The sequence below is a fragment of the Nuphar pumila genome, chromosome 4, assembly GCF_984573655.1.
Source record: "Nuphar pumila chromosome 4, dmNupPumi1.hap1.1, whole genome shotgun sequence".
Classification (NCBI taxonomy): domain Eukaryota; kingdom Viridiplantae; phylum Streptophyta; class Magnoliopsida; order Nymphaeales; family Nymphaeaceae; genus Nuphar; species Nuphar pumila.
Window position 1 is genome coordinate 10,949,692 of NC_143252.1, and position 20,559 is coordinate 10,970,250.

At 40.2% G+C, this 20,559-nt stretch overlaps 1 protein-coding gene across 1 annotated transcript; it reads right to left on the reverse strand.

Annotated features, from left to right (window-relative positions):
* Positions 1-2,381: 2,381 nt before the first annotated feature.
* On the reverse strand, positions 2,382-17,537 carry LOC149839357 (root phototropism protein 2-like). The gene is made up of 5 exons (XM_090002500.1): positions 17,422-17,537; positions 17,134-17,203; positions 8,615-8,992; positions 5,696-6,415; positions 2,382-3,056 (listed from the first exon to the last, which is right to left on the reverse strand). The coding sequence occupies exons 1-5, from the start codon at positions 17,478-17,480 to the stop codon at positions 2,580-2,582; spliced, it is 1,704 nt and encodes a 567-aa protein (XP_089858626.1). The 5' UTR covers positions 17,481-17,537; the 3' UTR covers positions 2,382-2,579.
* Between the last annotated feature and the right edge of the window lie 3,022 nt (positions 17,538-20,559).

Below are 20,559 nucleotides of genomic sequence, written 5' to 3' on the forward strand. Positions count from 1 at the left end.
TCCAGTCCCACTTTCATTGATATATATCTTATTAAGTTAAATTTGACGATTTTCAGGTTGCCAGATGTGCCAAACTTTATTCGTCACCAGTATGCCATGTCACACATGCTGCGATGGTGCCTTGGTGACACGGCAAAAAAAATACCCATGACAAAGGAAAGTTGCCTACACAGGCTTACATGCATATGTGCTTTTTTATCATTAAAACTTTTAGTGGCGGTTGCGACCACTCTACCTTTGGTTCTTTTGGCTGTAGTTAGCACCTGCAGCTAAAGAGTTTTTTTACACATGCACGTTATGCATTGTGGGTTGCCCATTATCAATGATAGATGGTCCTAGTGAGTAGGCTCTTGTAGGCAGCTACTCTCTCTCTCTCTATATATATATATATATATATATAATCTAATTGTATTTAACATTAAATTAGATAAATTCAATCATATTAAAATGACTAAAATACTCTTAAAAAGTGGTATTTTAAAATTATATAATTATTTTAAAAAGTCAAAAAGGTAAATTTGATAGATTTACAAAGTTACTTTTTTGAAGGTGTTTGACTTTTCAATTCTCTTCAAATTCAAAAAGACCTATAATGCCCAAAAAGTAGTCATGCATTTATTAAAGTATCATTCTTTTAAATATATTTTAGTGATTTTCATAAAGTTGAATCTATATAGTATTAAACACAAGTAGTTTAATGTTAGATTAACCTATATAAGAATTAAGGACAATGGTGGAGCAAATTGTAACATTTTGAAAATGACTAAGGTCATTATTGGGGTTGAGTGTCATTTATTATATTGTTTACGATTTATTTTTATAGAAAATACCCTTATCACACAACTTCATGCAAAATGACTAGATTAGTTTTTTTGCTTTTTCTTATCTTTTTACTAAATTTTGATGGTTTTAATGTCTTTACTTTTAGGGTGGCACAAATGAAAGATTGTTGACCCATTTTCACTCCTATGATCGCCAGACCAGCTCCACCTCTAGATGATCAACCCTTCTCGAAAATCAAATATTACCAAAGACTTTTTGGTAGCGTTCAGTACCTCACCTTCACTAGGCTTGACTTATCTTACAGTGTAAATTATGTTTGACAGTATATGCATGCCCCTACAAACTATCATTTCAAACTTGTAAATGCATCTTGAGATATGTTAAAGGCTCTCTATATCTAGGAATTTGTTTGCTAGCACACAACCCACATGTTTTGTATGGTTTCTTTGATGTTGATTGGGCTGATCCACTGTTTCTTGGAGTGCAAAAAAGCAACCTATTGTTGCTCGTTCCAGTACAGAAGCAGAGTATTGGTCCCTAGCCTCTGCCGCTGCTGAAATCACTTGGATTACCTTCATTTTACGGGATCTTGATGTTTTTATTTCTCAAGCTCCTACATTATATTGTGACAATATCTATTCTCTCCATATGACAGTTGACCCAGTTTTTCATAACCATTCGAAACACATAGAGCTTAATTATCATTTTATTCATGAAAAGGTGGCCCAACAATAGCTTATTACTTATACTATGATCTTGATCCAGCCAACTAGCATGACCAAATCATCTCCCTTCTAATGTGGAAGATGGTTTAAGAGATAAGACTCATCATCTCCCTTCTAATGTGGAGTTAGGTTTTGGAGAGAAGATTTAAAATCTCTCTTTCTCTCTTTGAGAGATAAGATCCGTCATCTCTCTTCTAATGTAGACATTGGTTTGGTAGATAAGATACACACTCCATCTAATGTTTGTCATCTCCCATGCAATGTGAAAGGCAGTTCGGAAGATAAGAATAAAAGAATCTCATCTAATAAAGATCTTGCTCTACCTAATATACGTTCTACACAAGAGGTCGACCTATCCAATGAAGCTTCTAGATCACATTCAACGGTTGGCATGCAATCATATCTAGAAATGATAAACACCAAAAGAAGAGATAGAAGTAAAACTATATCCCAAGGTGTGTTATGGAATGTCAAATATAAAATAAGATATCCTGGGTCCATAACACCAAGAGTGAAAAATAGTATTTTGTTCATTTTCCATGGATGTAGGCAAATATAGCTGAACTATCTCTCTCTCACTAATCCATCTCAGGGACGACCAAAACTTGTTTATATATATATATATAAAAGAAATCATGGATACCCTCAAGTGTACCATATCCTCTAGTAGAGAACACCTCATGTTTTCTTGTGTGCTTTTTTTAAGATCTAGCCTTATATGATCTATATAGTTTGGTTGGTCAAAAACATGTTTTAGACATGTCGACTAAGCTGATTTTCTAAGGGCTACAAAATTCAACACTATGCAATACGCAAAACTTTACTAATAAGAAAATGTTATTTTTACATCAAAACCATCCAATCCAAAGTGCATTTTCTAATAAATGGACCATGCTGGTCCCATTTGTATGATCAAATTGGTCAAATAAAGCTCCAGAGAAAGTTGTTACTTGTTGCATACAATACAAAGTAAAGACATGGAGTGCTTATCATTGTTACCTTTCTTACACAAGCCAACCCAGCAGGAAAACACAAAAAAAAGCAAAACCATGCATACACAGGCTGCCATGATCAAGACATAGAGAACCTCCTCCTCTTTGGCTTCGCGATGTTGATGCTTCCGCTGGTGGCGCTCTCGATCTGCGATGTGTCCTTTGATCCATGTCGGAACGGGTTCAGCTTCCCCAGTGTTTTCGACATGGATGAGAAGAACGTTGGCTTCTTTGATGATTTTGCCGATGACGACCCCTGGCTCTTCTGCAAATCCGACATGAATGTCTTCATCTTCTCCAACTCCATCCGCAGAGCTTCATTCTCTCTCATCAGTGAGACGTCCGCGTTAACTTGGTTCCTGATCATGGTGGCATCGGAGATCTTGGGGTCCTCACACCTAAGCTTGAGTTGGTCATAGTACAGAGCATGTAACACTACCTGAACAGGGAGTCTCTTGTTCTTTGAAGCATGCACCCTTGCATCGTATGATAGGTTGAGGGGATCCATTACACTGCAGACTTTCTCTCTCTCAATTTCATCTAGTCCAGGATGTGCCTGTTGTTTTGTATAATTTAATTCAAAAATCATAAACCAATGTCACAAATCTTGTTCATGAGAAAAAAAATCTAGTTTTTCTTTAAGAAAATCTAGAAATATATGCATCTACATAAAAATAAAGAAAAATACATATATAATATGAAATATTAAAATTTGTTTTTATCACACAAAGGCTTGGGTGTTGGTGACCCCACTAAAATATTACTTTTTACATTGCAAATTTTTGGATCTTAATTGGCACTGGGTCAAATCAGAATCTAGGATAAAATTTCATAATCCATGCCCGATCCGTATATTAATTAGACCTTATAGGTCCCACTGGAATTTCTAATCGGGCCTTCTTTCTTACCAATCCAGGATCTTACTGATAGCTAAGGGTGGAGCCAGGAATCTAAACTAGGGTGGGCACAAACTCATAGTTAAAAAAAATTAATTACTAATAAACTATAGTAACAAATGTTAAAAAATTAAATAGTTATTTTAAGTGTTACCTTTATAAAATCAAATGTCTACATTACAAAAATAATTGGATGGTCAAGCTACCTTCATAGAAGTATAGCTATATGAAAGACAATAAATTTATACACAAAAAAAAACTAAAATCCTACTAGAAATAAAGCATAAAATGATGATAATTGCTAATTGAAAAGAAAAAAATAGACAACCCTTAAAACCCTAATTAGACATTCATGTCATTTGAACAACATAAATTAAAAACCTAAATCCTAGCAAAATTCCTATTGATACAAAAAAATTACTAATTAATATCCTAACCAAAATCAAGCATTCATTATTCAGAATTTCACTCATAACGGTAATTGAAAAAAAAAACACAGAAAACCCTTAAATCATAACTAAACATTTATGTGACTTTAAAAGAACGAAAACAAAATCACAAATCCTAACAAACATCATTCATAGATATCTTAATTTAAAAAAAAAACTAAAAATTCTGTATTCATAAAACCATGTTTAATGGTGATTGAAAAAAACACACTCAAAAATACCTATGAAGTCTAATTAAATATTCATGAAATTTGAAAAAACAAAATAAAAACCTTAATTCCTGACAAAAGTACAAAAATTAAGGAGTTGATAACCAAAATCAAGTATTCATTAATGAAATCTTCCTTAATGATAATTGAAAAGGAAAAGAGCACAAAAAACTCTTAAAACCCTAATTAAATATTCATGGCATTTAGAAAAATCAAAATAAATACCCTAAATCTTAAAAAAGCATTGATTTATGGTAATTAAAAAAAAACTCCTAATATTCTAACCAAACTCCAGCATTCGTTATTCATGGAGTCATCCCTAACCCTAATTGACAAAAAATCACGAAAACCATTAAAACCCAAATTAAACGTTCATGTTATTTATTAAAAATTAAATCAAAACCTTAAATCCTAACAAAGACCATATATTATAGGATAATTGAAAGAAAAAAAAACTAAAATCAAAACCCCATCAAGCATTCATTCATGTAAAATGAAAAATAAATAATTAAAAAAAGAAAGAAAGAAGAAGAAGGCATGACACTGGCCACAACCAACTCTGAGCATGGACTCATGCCTCACAGCCTCAGTCCTCGTGGCCAATGCCCATCCCCTGATCGTATCAAAGAGAGAGAGAGCATTGTCAAGGGGCATGTGTTTTTGGGTTGGGTACTGTCTAAACCTGGCCCAACCCAAGGTGGTCACTGTGCAACCCTGACCTGGACCTCCTGTTGGGGATTCTCGGGTAAGGTTGGTCTCACCCTGAATCCTATGTGGACTCCGCCCTTGCTGGTAGGGCAGGGAAACAGGCCGAGCCAAAAAGAACTTGTTCAAACTCATAAAATAGGCTCAGCAAGCTGAATATGAACAGTGCACTCAGCTCGACTTGTTTAAACTATTCAGGTAGTAAAAAATATATTTTACATATATTTTTACTTGCATGATTTTGTAACCCTATTTCTTTCCAGCTAGCAAGTAATGTATTTTCTTATATAAACTAGCCCACTCAAACTCAGCTCGTTTTGCTTTGGGCTGGTTATGAGCTCTAACTTGGCTTGGCTTGCCACTTAAACAATTCAAGCTCGTCTCCTAAAGCTTGTTTACCGGCCCTACGGTTATCGGATTAGGGATGGCAGTGGACCAGGGCGGAGGTGCAGGACAAGGTCTCCACCCCCGCCCCATCTCAAAATACTGCCCTCCATTCCTGCACGGGTTTTGATTTTAACCTTCATCCCGGCCTCCATCCCTGATCCAAACGGGGCGAGGGGGGACGGGCCCTGTTTTCTCTCGATCCACTGCCATCCCTAAAGAATAATCGGGGGTAGGGCAAGGTGGGGATTGGAAACACGGATCGGGTAGAAAAAAGAGTAAGTCCATTCCCGCAGGGGTTTTGATTTTAACCTCCATCCTCGCCTCCTCCGTCCCCGATCCAAACCGGATGAAAACCCCTCCATCCCTTTTTCATGCCCTCCATCGATCCTTATATCGGACTTGGTAGTTGACACACTTACATGCGGGCCCATAGTTGCTAACTGTAGGGGCCCACATTGGTTGGCGTTGATTGTTCGATTACGTGATTGAGGGAGGCAAAACCCCTACGATTACTTTGATACCAGTTTGGTGATAAGCCAAATTACCGACCTTGAGGTAGATGTCGACGGCGCGGTAGAGGTCATCGTCGTAGGGGCGGGCCGACTTGGGGATGAGGACGGCCAACCCCGTGAACTTGGAGATGCTGAGTCCGGCATCGGTGGCGATCTCGGCCAGGTATCCGTCCACCGTCTTTGCCACCCTCTGCATCGCCGGCGACGCCTCCCCTCTCAGCTCGTCCATGCTCTCTCTCCGCTCCCTGTCCGTGAACGCCGACACGATCCGCCGGACGCTCTCGCCGTCCACCACCCTCTCCCCGTCGTACCCCATAGCAACAGCAACTAGGTCCTCAACCCCAACGTGCTCTAGCACAGCCGCCACCCGCCTCTCCAGCTCCCCCCGCACCGCCGCCGGGCAGTCGAGGAACACCGCCGCCCGCAACAGGCAGCACAGGAACGTTGCCGGAAATGTCGTCCTTTCCGGCGGCATCGTCGCCACGATCCCGTCCATCGCCTCCCTCTGCCGCCTCCTCCGGTCGGAATCGTCGTCGTCCGCGCCGCCAAGTCGAGGGGCCGCGATCCCGCCGCGGACGAGTTCCCGGAGGGAGCGCTCGGCGTAGGTCATGACGGCGGCGGCGAGTGTTTGGGGCTTGATCCCGCGGGACTTGAGGGACACCATGAAGCGCTTGTAGAAGTCGACGGCCAGGATGGAGAGCTCGTCCATCCACCACCCGACCGGCGACCGCGTTTGGAAATAGGACTCGTTGTAGACCTGAAAATAGAAATAAGCAACAAGAGAAGGGCAAGTGTTAAATTCAGAAACAACAACAAAAAAAAAAGCAAAAATAATTATTTTATTCCATAATCGTCCCTACCTTTTTTAGGGTACCAACAACATCCTACCGTATTTGATTTCTCAAAATATTCCTTACATTTCAAAATCTCAGGACAATTGTGCTCTTATTTCTCTTTTCTTTTGAGAATGGTTTTGTCATGAATTACCAAAAAAAGTAAAGATGATTTTGAAAAATGGGATAAGGGAAGGATGGTTTTAGGTTTGCCTTATAAGAGATGCCTTCATGAAAAAAGGAAAAATGAAAAAAAAAGGAAAATGATATCTGAACTAATGAGTAATTTTAAAACTTAGAAGGAAGCAGAAAACATAGGAATTCATGCGAAACAGATCTAGTGATCGGGGCCGAGTACTACTTTATAGATGAAAGTAAGGGGTACATGCATGGGTTCGGTGAATCCTTGCATCCTATTTTCATCACTTGTAGGTATATGGGTGTCAACGGGTCGGGTTTACCCAGACTCGACACAAACCAATCCCTATAGGGTCCAGGTATGGTGACAAATAAGAAGATCAGATTATGACCCATGTCAGGACCTGAAGGTCCGATTAATACATGTATCTAGGTATAGTTTGTGAAATTTTATACCAAACCCAAGCTCGATCGGAGTTAGTTTCGATTAAGATCCATAAATTTTTAATGTAAGAATGATAAAAAATACTATTTTACCGGGTATGATTTGGGTCTGGTTCATGTAGTTTTTATCGGGTTTGGGTATGGTTTCTCTTATAGTAGACCCGATTAGACTCGGGTCCAGTCCCAATACCATACCCAAAAATCTGGTCGAAGTTTGGTTTCACCTGGGTCCAAACCAAACCCCACCCGTTGACATCCCTACTTATAGGTATGGGAGGTGTTAAGAGGTCAGTTTTACCCGGACCCAACCGAAACCAAACCCTATAGGGTCTAGGTATGGTGATAAATAATAAGACCTGATTAAGACCCATGTCCTGACCCAAAAGTCTGATTAATACATGGACCCGGTATAGTTTGTAAAATTTTATACCAGACCCAGACCCGACCCGACCCAAGTTCCGATTAAGACCTGCAATTTTTCAATGTAAAAATTATAAAAAAAAAATATGGTTTTACTGGGTCTGATTCATGCAGTTCTTATCGAGTCCAAGTATGGTTTTTTTTATAGTAGACTCGATTAAACCCAGTTCCAAATCCAATACTATACCTGAAAACCAGGTTCAAGTCTGGTTCCACCTGGGTCTGAACCAAACCCTACCCGTTGATACCTCTACTTGTAGGTAGAGCCAAAAGAAATGACAGAGGCATTTGACTGTCCCTAAACTTAAGGGTGAATTTTGGCTGTGCCTCCACCCAATGTAACAAGCATAGTCGATATTTGGAAAAATAATGCAAAAAAACATAAGGACGTGGTTATGTGTTTGGGGAGTGTTCAGCCCTTTAATAAGTGGGCCAGTACACTGGGGCTCCCTCTTTAATAGAGGGGACGCCCCCACTTTCTTTGTAGGGGTGTAAGGTGTTCTGCCCCTAACACTGGATCTGCTCCCCAAAAAATGTGACATATTAGGTCACCATTTCAAACAGCAAAATACTGCAATATTTTTAAAATATCATGATATTTTTAAACATTATAATATTTTTAAATTTTTGTGATATTTTCATTGAAATGTAAATACCATGACATCCATGTTTCTATCGCTTTTTTTTTGTGTGAAAAGAAATTTTTTATTTGTATTTTATTTCTTGTTATGTACATATTTGTCTATTTTTAACTAATTTTTTTGGCAATATTTTGCTGAAAATTTGTGAGGAATATGAAATTTTTTTAATTTATCATGAGAATTTACCGGTTATTATTTTGCAGTTTTAAGGCCAAGGGTAAGCCCTCGAAGTTTTACGCTGCCAGGAGATTATAAGTATGACAGACAGAGCCAGTGCAGTTAGGTCTATGATCCTGGGGTGGTTTTTCCGAGTAAAAATCATAAAAACATTTGACACTATGCCTTCACCTAGCTATTCTGCCAACTTGATCGTGAACCTAGTTAGCTCATGGCTCTTGCCAAGTCTAAGCCATGAGCTTTGCAAAGTACCATTTTTAACACTGCAAATGCAAGTAATTAAATACAGACAAATAATCATACCTTCAAGCTTGCGACCTCCACACACCTCTGAACAATTTTCAGTTCTTCAGCCATGGGCATCAATTCCTCACAGCTCTTAAGCACAGCAATGGCGTTGGAGAAGGTGGTCAGTGCGGCGTGCATCAAAAACTCCTCCGTTCGAGAGATCAAGTTGCCTTCGGCATATTTCTCAGACATTTCCAGATACTCCGCAGCGCAGCGCAGTGCAGCCACATTCCTCACAGTGATCTCAAAGTTTTCTCCATAACAGAACTTGGCCGCCTTCTCGAAGATCTCCGGCCCACCAGGGATATCCAGCAGTTCGATTCGCGAAAGATCAGGCTCCGAGGTCTCCATGATCAATTTCCTTATGTAACCACTCTTAGCCACCAGAGTGAACTATAAAAGAGCAAGCAAATTGATGTTACAAGCATTCTTAGAGAAAGTTGGATATGTAATGCAAGTATACAGAAATTTTTTGGTATTTCCCAAACGTTTCTGAAACACAGTGTTTGCTGTTTTCCAAATGGTTTTCTTGAAAGCATGTTTCCCACTCTCTTATAGCATTTCTGGCAGGGGCTTCGCCGGAACCTTGTGTTTGGATGGCCGGAACCCAATGGTATAGTTGTATAACTGGTAGGGGACAGACTAACCCCAGCTTGCCTTTCAAAAAAAAAAAAAAAATCTGGTAACCCTGTCTCATAGTAAGGGATGTGCATGCACCCATGGGTTTGGATCTGTTGACATCCTTTTGGCTTGATGACATTAACAAGTCACCCCAACCAGATGAGCAGAGCCCTTGCATCAATCCACTTTCACAGTTCTCACACGAGATGCACGGTTCCCAAGTGAAATGTGTGGTGGAGATTGAATATAACCATTGATCGGTTAATATGCAATATGACCTGATCTGATTTGAGTAGGATAAAGGTCCAGATGTAGATCCAAATCCAAATCTAATATTTAAGAAGCTAGTGAGAATCCAAAACCAGACATGAACTAGATCCAACACATTGCATCAGGATTGGAAATTTATATGATACTGAATCTGGTATGGTAAGAAAAGGATGGAATCAAGAAATTTATATGTAAAAAGGTTCAAACAATTTGGATTAAGACCCGGGTCCTGACCCGAGGGTCCAATTAATAGATGGACCCGGGTATAGTTTGTGAAATTTTATACTAGACCGGGGCCCGACCTGAGTTCCAATTAAGAAATGACAAAAAAAATATTATTTAGCGGGTATGGTCCGGGTCTGGTTTATGTAGTTCTTATTGGATCCAAGTATGGTATCTCTTACAATAGACCGGATCTGAACCCGATACCATACCCAAAAATCTGGTCCATGCCTTGTTCCACAAAGGTCCGAACCAAACCTGACCTGTTGACACCCCTGCCCCTGTCGTGACTCCTTTTAGGATCTCAATGCTGTAAGTTGTTTTGATCACACCCTTGGGGCAAGGGGAGACCCCTCCAAGTTTTAAGCTGTCAAAACAGCGACCCTAAGTGCAGCAGGCATAGCCAGGGCAGCTAGGTCTATGATCCTGGGGTGGTTTTTTCGAGTAAAAAAAAAATCAGCACATGATGGATTTAACATGTTTGATAGAAATTAATCTTTTGATCGTATTTTTATTTTTTTATGACAAACATGATTTTTAAAATTATAAAATTTTTGTGTTTTTACAGCTGTTGATTTTTTGAATTGTCAAAAAATTTTGCAAGCAGATTGAGGTTCAATGATTCAAGGATCTTCACTTAACAAACAGACCATTTGGGTCATATCTATGGAGTCAGATTTGATCAAAACAGCTTGCAAGAATAAGATCATAGTTGGGTGTTTGTTATGGGATAGGGATGACTGGATCCCGTTCTGCATAAAGGACACAAAACAAAAAACAGTTCCCTAAATTTTACCGTGACTTTGGAAAAGGAGAGCAAAATTTTTTCCAATCATCAAGCTTTTATCTGTGTATAACAAATATCAGTCTTGGCAAGAAAATCTCAAGATAGTTTTAAAATTTTATTTCTCAAACAATAAAAAAAATCTTGACGATATTAAATGTAGCATAAAAAAATAGTGAAGGCAGTGGACCGGGGGGGGGGGGAATGGGGTCCTGCCCCGCCTCCCCCCGTTTGGACCAGGGATGGAGGACATGAAACGGGGATGGAGGTTAAAATAAAAAAACCCCGAGCGAGGGGATGGAGGCAGGGATAGAGGGTAGGATTTTGAGACGGGGCAACGGTAGAGACCTTGTCCCCCACCCCTGCCCCAGTCCACAGCCATCCCTAGAAAACAAAATTTTATCAAATAAAAATAACTCAATAAAAATACCTAAAATATGAAATGAGATCTAATAAAGTATTTGATAGAATTTCATTTTTGTCTTAACATGATTATTGTTTTTTGTGAATGTAAGCAGGTTTTTCTAGCTTAGATACATGTATAAATGTCAACATTTATACACATAAAGAGAGCTACATCACAAGGACACAGCAAAAAGACAATGGACAACGAGGATAAAGAGAGAGAGATGTCACAAGGACATAGCAAAAACACAGGACATTAAGGAAAGAAAGAGAGAGATGTCACAAGGATAACAAAACGACACGGAACATTGAGAATAGAGAATCACAGAGAGAGAGATACATGTCACGAGGACACAGCAAAAAGATACTGTGACATTGAGGAGAGAGAGAGAGATGTCACAAGGACATGGCAAAAAAGACCAGAGAGACTTGTGTCATAAGGACACAGCAAAAAGACACCGGACATTGAGGAGAGAGAGATATGTCACAAGGACATAGCAAAAAAGACGAGAGAGACTTGTGCCATAAGGACACAGCAAAAAGACACGGGACATTGAGGATATATATATATATATATATATATATATATATATATATATATATATATATATATATATATATATATATATATATATATATAGAAAGAGAGAGAGACGAAAGAAATTCAACATTACCACCGCGCATGAAGATCAACAAAATGTTGAACCCATGAACTGAACAAGAGCAAAAGCCAAACAAATAAAGCAGAAGAGAAAAAGATCAGACAGACAAGACAAACAAAACGAGCTTACGCAGGAGCCGCAGGCCTAGAGGACGGCAAAAGAGAGGGAGCATCAGTAGAAGGGAGCAGAAGATCACTAAGATGCATACGTAGGATCGCATAAACATCTACCAAAATTTTATGCACCAGGTTATGAATGTTAACCGAAATTTGACAAAAATGAGCATTGTTTCGCGCCATCCAAACAAACCACCAAGAGGTAAGCAACCACGTCCGCCAGATCAACTGTCACCTCGTGTTACGCCTAATACAAACAGGGCCCAATATCAGATCTAGAGCAAATGACTCCTCCTTAACAAATACTTCTGGATGCCTCCAGGTCCTGCTAAAGAGTTCCACAAATATTGGGCAAGACCAGAACAAGTGAAACGTACATTCTTCTGCAGCATGACAAAGCACACACCAACTCGGGAGTTGAATGCCCCCCACTTCTTTAAATTATTGTGGGTCTGAATCCTATCGTACAAAATTAGCCAAGCCAGGACTCGAGAACGAGAAGAAGGGCCCTTCGCCCAAATCACATTCTCGGGTAACCAATCAGCCCCCAGGGGGAGCAACGATCTATAGACTTTTGAGGTGAGGAACTCTCCGCTTGGCGCCAGCGTCCACTGCAACCACTGACCAAAATTTTCGGAGTCCTCAAAATAGTCTCTGAAGAAGGCTAAAGCCTTCAACCACGATTTACGCAAGTGCGAGAATGCCATACCCTTGGTTCCCAGACGAACCGGGATAAGAACAGGAGCCCCATATTTAGCAAGAAGCAAACGAGCACAAGGGTTATCCGATTGGTGGGCCAACCAAAATTGCTTAGCGACAAGAACAATGCTCCGCAGTTTGGGTGCAGGAATGCCTAAACCAGTCATACGCCGAGGTAAGACCACTGAACGCCAACCAATCAAGTGATGCTTACCCTTGAGTTGACACCCAGACCAAAGATAACCTGTCAGCAAGTGCGTCAACTGCTTCTCTATTCCCACAGGCATCACAAGCATAGACATGAAATATTCTGGGATAGTGGAAAGAACATGTCTGACTAAAGTCAGACGGCCAGCAATAGAGAGATAAGACGATTGCCACGAAAGTAATTTACGCCTTACTTTTTGAAGCGTCGAAGCCCATGCAGTAGAAGATAGGTGCTTCACTTATAACTGCAACCCCAGGTACGTTATAGGCATGTCAATAGTAGTGCAATTAAAAATCTTTCTCCCAGCTGCAAGCATATTGGACTGAACATTGAACATGGTAAGAGAGCATTTGTTCTCATTTAGAGATAGCCCAGATAGAGAGAGGAAGAACTGAAGGATAAGCTTGAACCTAAGCATCTGTTGAATATTTGCACGACAAAAAATGATTATATCATCAGCATAAGTAAGAATATAATCAGGAAAATTCAAAACATGCAAAGGATCAATGAAACATGATACCGCAACTCGCTTAAGCAAGACCACAAGACCCTCAGCAACCACATTGAACAACAAAGGCGAGAGGGGGCACCCTTGCCGCAGACCTCGCCCCAGCTTGAATCGGTTCTCTCTAACACCATTGATATTTAACATGGCCTGGGCATTTGAGACCATCTCCCTTATCCAACCAGAAAAACGACAACCAATACCAAAATTTGCTAACATTTGAAATAAGAAGGGCCAATGCACGGAATCAAAAACTTTATGAAAGTCTAATTTAAGGACAAAATAAGGTTGACCGCTATGCTGCAATGAATGAACAACCTCAGACGCTATGATGAACGAGTGTTGAACCCTCTTATTACGGATGAAGGTGAACTGAGAGTCTGAAAAAATCTGGTGAGCCACCAATTTCAAACTATTCTTCAAAACCTTGGCAAACATCCGATAGAGAGCACTCATAACTGAGATTGGGCGGAACTGAGAAATATCAGTGGCCTCATCATCTTTTGGATTGAGTGAAATAATAGCTACATGAAAATGATAAGGCAGTCTGGAGTTACAATAAAACTCATCAAGCATGCTCACCACATCCAATTTAACACAGTCCCAAAAGATTTTAAAAAAGTCGACATGAAACCCGTCAATGCCGGGTGCTTTCTAACCCAACAAATCTTTAATGACCCTAAAAATCTCATCTTCAGAAAACTTCCTTTGCATAGATCTAGCTTGCTCATGCTGAATTGACCCAACAAGGACATTACCAAATACACTCTTCACAGTTAACGAAGCCGAATATAAAGCCTGAAAATATAGCAAGACTGCCAGATTAACGTGTTGATTGAGATAGGAAACACCATCAATGGAGATAGAAGGAACGACCTTCCTTCTATGACGATGAGAAGCATATGAGTGAAAAAATTTAGTGTTGCCATCATCAGCCGCAAACCATTTCATCCTAGACTTCTGCTTCCAACGAATTTTCTCTTTGACCCTCCAACTTTTCAAGAGCATAGTTAATTCTAAGGACCTGGCCTAGAGACTAAGAAGTTCCAAATCAGAAAGAGAGCCAGGAAAAGGCATAGGTTGATACAACTCAGAAATCTCATGATCTCATGATCTCATGCAACCATTTGCTGAAATTTCTCAACATTACGACTATGAAGTCAAGCTTTGATATCCTTAGCTAGAAAAGAAAGCTTCTTTTGAACTTGGAGCGTTGCCCAATGCTCATCAGAAGGTTTGTTCCAAGAATTAGCAATAATCGAGAGAAAATCTAGCTCCTGAAGCCACCATTCTTCAAACGCAAAGCTTCTGGTGGGATGAAATTCACCGCCTAATGAGTGATGATCTGCCCGTGATCTGAGATTGAGGGAGCAAGCAACACACACTTAACATCGGGAATAATGTCCAATAAGTTAGGGGTGATAAAGACCTTGTCAAGAACCCTACAACACGGGCAAGACCGCCTATTTAACCAAGAGAAGAGCTCTTCGGTTAAAGGAATAAGGTAGAGGAGATGCCGATGAATAAAGTTTTGAAAACCTCGCATAGAGGGATTATGAATGATGAGGTTATTAGAGTCATGAATCGAGAGCAAACAATTGAAATCCCCATAAGAAGGTGACACTCTGCGCTGAAAACGACAACTCTATCTAAATCATCCCAAAATGCAGGTCTCATGACGATGAGATTAGGGTCATAAACAACAGAAACCACTATTCTTCTACTAACTGCTTGCAAGTTGAAAGCAACAGATAGAGAAAAAAGACTCACATCCAGCTGAGATAAATTTAAAGACTGTTTCTCCAAGATAAGGATACTTCTGGCATGATTGACAGCAGACTTAAAGAAATAGTCAGCTCCCCGCCAAATGCTAGAGGCAATCACGAGCGGGATGACCTCCATCTTAGTTTCACATAAAGCAAGTAGATCGGGCTTCTCCTCCCTAACCCAATTAGCCAGAAACAAGCATTTCGAGAGACAATTTAAGCCCCTAATATTCAAACAAACAGTCTTCATGACACAAAATTTGGAAAAACCCGGGGCTGATGGTACCGAGATGACCTTCTTGGGGACCTAACATCGGTAACCGAAATAATTGATGAAGGCATCCTCCTTCTTCGTTGACCATTTATGATTTGTTGAACACCTCCGACACTAACAGACGACCTCGAGTGACCATTGAAAACGCCCATCTGCTCGCAGTCAGCTCCATCCGAGTAGCAGATGGAGTCCCCAGTAATAGCAGAAATAGCTGAAATCGTAGAATCCATATCAACAGTTATAGCTTGCAGCTCCGAAGAGGAGAGAGATATCCAACAACTTAGCTGCGTCAACAACCTCGACACCCAGGGGTTGCGGATTGAGACGCTGCTGAAGCAAAGGCATAAACAGGTGGCTATCCTGACCCCATGCTGGACTACCTGATGAGACACCATTTGGTGAAAGACCAAAAGATTTGGCAGATGAAAAAACCTTAATGGGATACAGGAAGAGAGAGAGAGAGAGAGCATAAACTTTACAAATACAGCTGGAAGTTAGAAGGCTCTTTGGAGATAATTTCACCTTGGATGAAGTCTAAATCAGAAATCCTTTTGAGGCAATTCAACGGTTCAATCTATCTGACATGTAAAGGCTACGAGAGGATCCGTCACCTTCAGTGCCACAGTGTTTGTAGTTTTCACAGCCACAGGACAAAAACACAGCTGTGAAGTCCTTTGGTGATATTTTAACTTTTCCCACGAATTCTAAATCAGAAATTACCTTGCAGCTTCTTTTAATCTACAAATCCCAAGTTTAAAATCCCTTTTCTAGTGCTTCAAGCTTTCAACCATCTCTTCTATTTAGGATTTAAAGGGCAATGAGATGTAACCAACGATACTGTTTATACATGTCTAATTTAAGTGCTTGATTTCATAGGGATCAGCTCTTGGATCTTCTGATTCCGACACAGGTTAGGTTTTTATAAAGTTTGAAAATCAATGACCCAAATTTTTCAGAATTTTCTAGATTCAAATTTTTTTTTCATCAAAAAAAAAATGATCAAAGTGTCAATCCCTTGTGCCAAACACATCCATCAGACTATTCTCTCTTTTATATATATACATATGTATTTGCTATTGTCTACTGTATGTACAGTCTAGTTGAAAAATCATAGATACAAGTTATACCCACTCAATTTGACCTCATAGATGTGTTATATATATAGGAAAAATATAAGGTGGTTTTATACTAAGATATCATACTATGGTACACACTCTTGATTGTATAAATCTCACCACCAAATGATAGATCTAACAGTACTAATGTATTAAACATGGTTTATTTATTATGTTAGAAGGTTTAATCATGTCTAATACATCATAAAATCTTATTTTTAAGACAGTGAAAATCAACAGCTCACACTTTATGAAAATAATTAAGGTGGTCTAGAAATGGTATAAAAAATCATATTTCTGTCAGCTTTAATACATGAAAATAATAAATAGAACATGTTTATTCAAAGGTTAGATTTTGCATTTGGAGCTTAGATATAAGAAACCACCGTAAGTTATAGTTACTGTACCACCATATATATATATATATATATATATATATATATATATATATATAGAGAGAGAGAGAGAGAGAGAGAGAGAGAGAGAGAGATGTGTGTGCTGAATAGGTTCCATTTCAAAGGAAACCGAAATCCCTAGTAGCCTCACTCAAAATCTATACATAATTAAACTAGCCAGTCTAGGACTCCGTAAACCAGAAAACCCAAAAGATAAACGCAAACGGTGAGAAAATTGGAGTGGAAAACCAGATTATGAACTTTCTCAAGAGAAAGTTGTGTGTGTTTCTTATCAATCTAGCTATCTGTGGGTGCTCATGAAAGCATGTAACAGGTAAGGGCATGGGTTCTGGAGATGCAGGCTGATGATTACTGCAGGTGGGTCCCAACTAAAAAGAGATCCAGCCGTACGTTCTTTCATGTGGGCCCACCTGCACTGATCCACTCCGTCCATTTCCAAGTCCCCATACCACAAAGCTCGTCATCAAGTACCTTGTGCATCCCGAAATTGGCCTCCCCAACTTGAACCACCACATCACTTGGAATTTCTTGAGAGAACACCCTGCAAAAGAAACCCCAACTCATCAATACCACCAGATTGGTATTAGAGCCGTCAGATTCAAAGATGTATGGTCTAGATCCTCCACTAAGCTTGCCAAGACAACCAAACACATGGTTGGTTCTCTGACAGGCAGTGGACAGATCCAGGCCATCGGTTTCCTTAATCCAACGGTGGTTGAAAGAGAAGAGAGAGAGAGAGAGAGAGAGAGGGTGACTTGCCATTTGCCAGTTCTCTCCATGACCAGGGAAGTCCTGTTGCTCTTTGTAGGGGCAGCCATGGCTCAGTAGTTGGACCAGAGTTTCAGCCAGCTTCTCCCTGTTGGATCTGCTTATATAGATACACACTGTTGTTTTTGACCCTTTATACCTGTTTTACATTTCTTTTTGTTTTAATAGAGACATTCCATTTCGTAGGATATAGTATCACAACACAAAGCTGACTCACTTTTGAGAATTTGTCGTGGGGCTCAACACGGCTTGGCTTGGCTTGGCTTGGCTTGGCTTGGCTTGGCTTGGCACAACTAAAAATTCGGGGTTAGGCAAAACCCTTACCAGTTATACAACGATACCATCGGGATTTGAACTTGCAACATCCCAACATAAGGTGCTGCACTAGCTGCTCCTACCAGACAAGCAGAAACCCCCGTTGGTACTTTCTCTATCTACCATTGATGGATACATATTTGCTACAATCGATTGTACCTACAATGGAGTCGGAATCTCATGGCGCTAATATGTGCAAATGTGTATCCGATTAGTTTATGCTAGTTGGAGCTGGATTTGGTAGTGCCTTTTAACGTACGGATCCAAATCTGGCTCCCAAATTGATTAGCCAAGATCCGAAAAGGTCAGATCCAGTAAGCCCTACATCCAGACTCAATCCAACCAGTTTATATTCCTAGATACGAATCAAACCACTGGGGTGAATAGTTTACTTTGAAGAGGTCCACCTGTTTAGCCAAGAATTTTCTATTATATTTCCCAAAATCAAAGACTTCTAATTTATTTCGGGATTTTCCTTTGTTGAGAACATCCCAATAACGAGATTTGTGACTGTGGTTTTACTGGAATCTTAAATGTTAGCACAAAGTAGGGATGCAAAATGGGTCTGATCCAGAATGGAGGTTTTACAAATTTTGGCTGTTCCTGAACAGACCGGATCCGACTCTCCCATGTATTTAGCTGTTTCGGATCCGAACCGTGTGCACCCCTACACAAAAGGCAAAAAGTCTCCATATTGTAAGCAACCTTCTTTTAAGTTGTTTCTTTCCATCTTTTTTCGTCATTCATTTTTTACATTTATGCTGTTTGACATAACCATGGATGGAGTTGCAGCTCTTGGCTGGGTCCAGTTTCTATGGGGTCAGAATCATCTCACTTAAGACCCGATCCATTGAATCAGGGGCACTTTGTTATTTCATTAATAATGGAGGTCGAGTTCCAACACGGTCCACACAAACCAAGAGAGATCACTGGCTCGGCTCAATCGGCTTGAGATCAAGGGTTGATATTTATTTTAACCGAGGTACTTTACCAAATATAATTTGAAAATTTTTAATTATCTAAAACCTGATTGACTCCCGCTGGCTTGTGGACAGTGACGACTCGAAGACCAAGAGCTTGGCTCCTGCTCGGCCACGTCACCTCTGCACACGTCAGATTGATCAAGGGTATGATGAATTGTTTAAGAGCAAAGCCAACAAGTTGGGCCCCATGGCCAAGCTGATGTGGGACCGGCCTCGACACGTTGCGTTATTTCATTGGCTCAAGACTTGATACCCCAAGATATGGGTTCTGGATTAGACTTCACATTACATGCAGCGTGGCTGCATGGTGGGCATGCAGCGACCTTCCTGACAACCATATATGGCATTTCCTGAGATGTGTGCGTTATCAATATCGTTAAATGTTGAGATGGATGGTCAGCAGTAGTAGTAGTGGAGTACGCAGTGCCGCTGCATGAAAGAATGGTTGGATATTGCACATTATCTATTCGTATTTTAATGATTATACTTACGAGAAATGTGATTGCATGAGTATCTATGGTGTCCATATAGACCGTGTTAGAGAGACCATAATGCTTGTGGATTGGCTCGGTAGGGTTACATAAAAGTATTTTTTATTAAATGTTCAAGTATAAATGTCACATCTACTAGTTTAAATTAAGCAAAAAAAAAAAACATTATAAGTATGTTTTTTAAATGGATCTGGGATCTCTAGGAGATAAATGATCTCTCTCTCTCTCTCTCTCTCTCTCTCTCTCTCTGCAACTAGCAATCTTTTTGCAGACAGCCGTGTCTGTGTAAATATTGATTGATTGAGATTGATATGAGGGTCTAATTACATTGCATTGTAAAGTTGGTGGTGCATATGCCTACTGAAAAGATCAAGTTCAATATGATTGCACAAATATTTACAAATATTTATGCATTAAACACCTGATCACCCTCCATCTTGGGAACAGGATTGTCAGTTGTAGGGCCTAAGGTGCGATGACAAAATTTGTGTTATGTGATTGCACCCGATCCAGACGTCTGCTTACCATTTCAAGATTGAAGAGGTCTGTAAAGTACAGGAAAAAGGCAGGGAACAGTCATCAAGAAAAATTACAAGAGTGATGGTAGTAATTGGATTTTAGATTTAGTAGCAGAAAAATTGCAGTTTATGAACATGGTCTCCATTCTGGGCTTAAAAAACCTCTCATGTAAATGATACCTGCCAAGCCCCAAGGGGTTTGGTGCAGTGGGAGGGAGCCTTGGCCACTATACGGGTGGTCAGGGGTGTCAGCCCTTGCGTTATGCCGAAGCAAGGCGAGGCTAGGGGTGTGCCACAGGTTTTACACTGTCGGAACAACGACTGTAAGTATGGCTGGCTTAGCCAGTGCGATTAAGTCTCTATTTGGGAGGGGGGTTACCCTGTTCCTTATGGGGAAAAAATGACACCTACCTGGGTCGCCACTTCATCCCAAGTTCGACTCCCACTGGGTGTCTGGGTGCCTTTAACTGATGGGCTCCGTAAGGGCTTGGGTGTCGGTGACCCCACTGGGGGATTACCCACTTCAGTAGGGAACTTGGTCATTAAAAAAAAAAACTCCGATGCAAATGGCCCATGAGATACAACACCGACTTTCATTAATTGATCATCAATGGCCTCACCGAGTTAGCCCTCAGTCACCAGCGATGCATGAGTCATTTCCGAGCTACTGGTCTTGAAATCCAACATTCCACACACGTGCTACGGTGTCCCAGAGGCAAACATAACAGTAGGATCCCATGTGCAGCATAGTCACAAACTTGGGTCAGGATCATTTCATGATCCATTTTGTGACCTACATTCATGTATGCTCTCCTACCATGC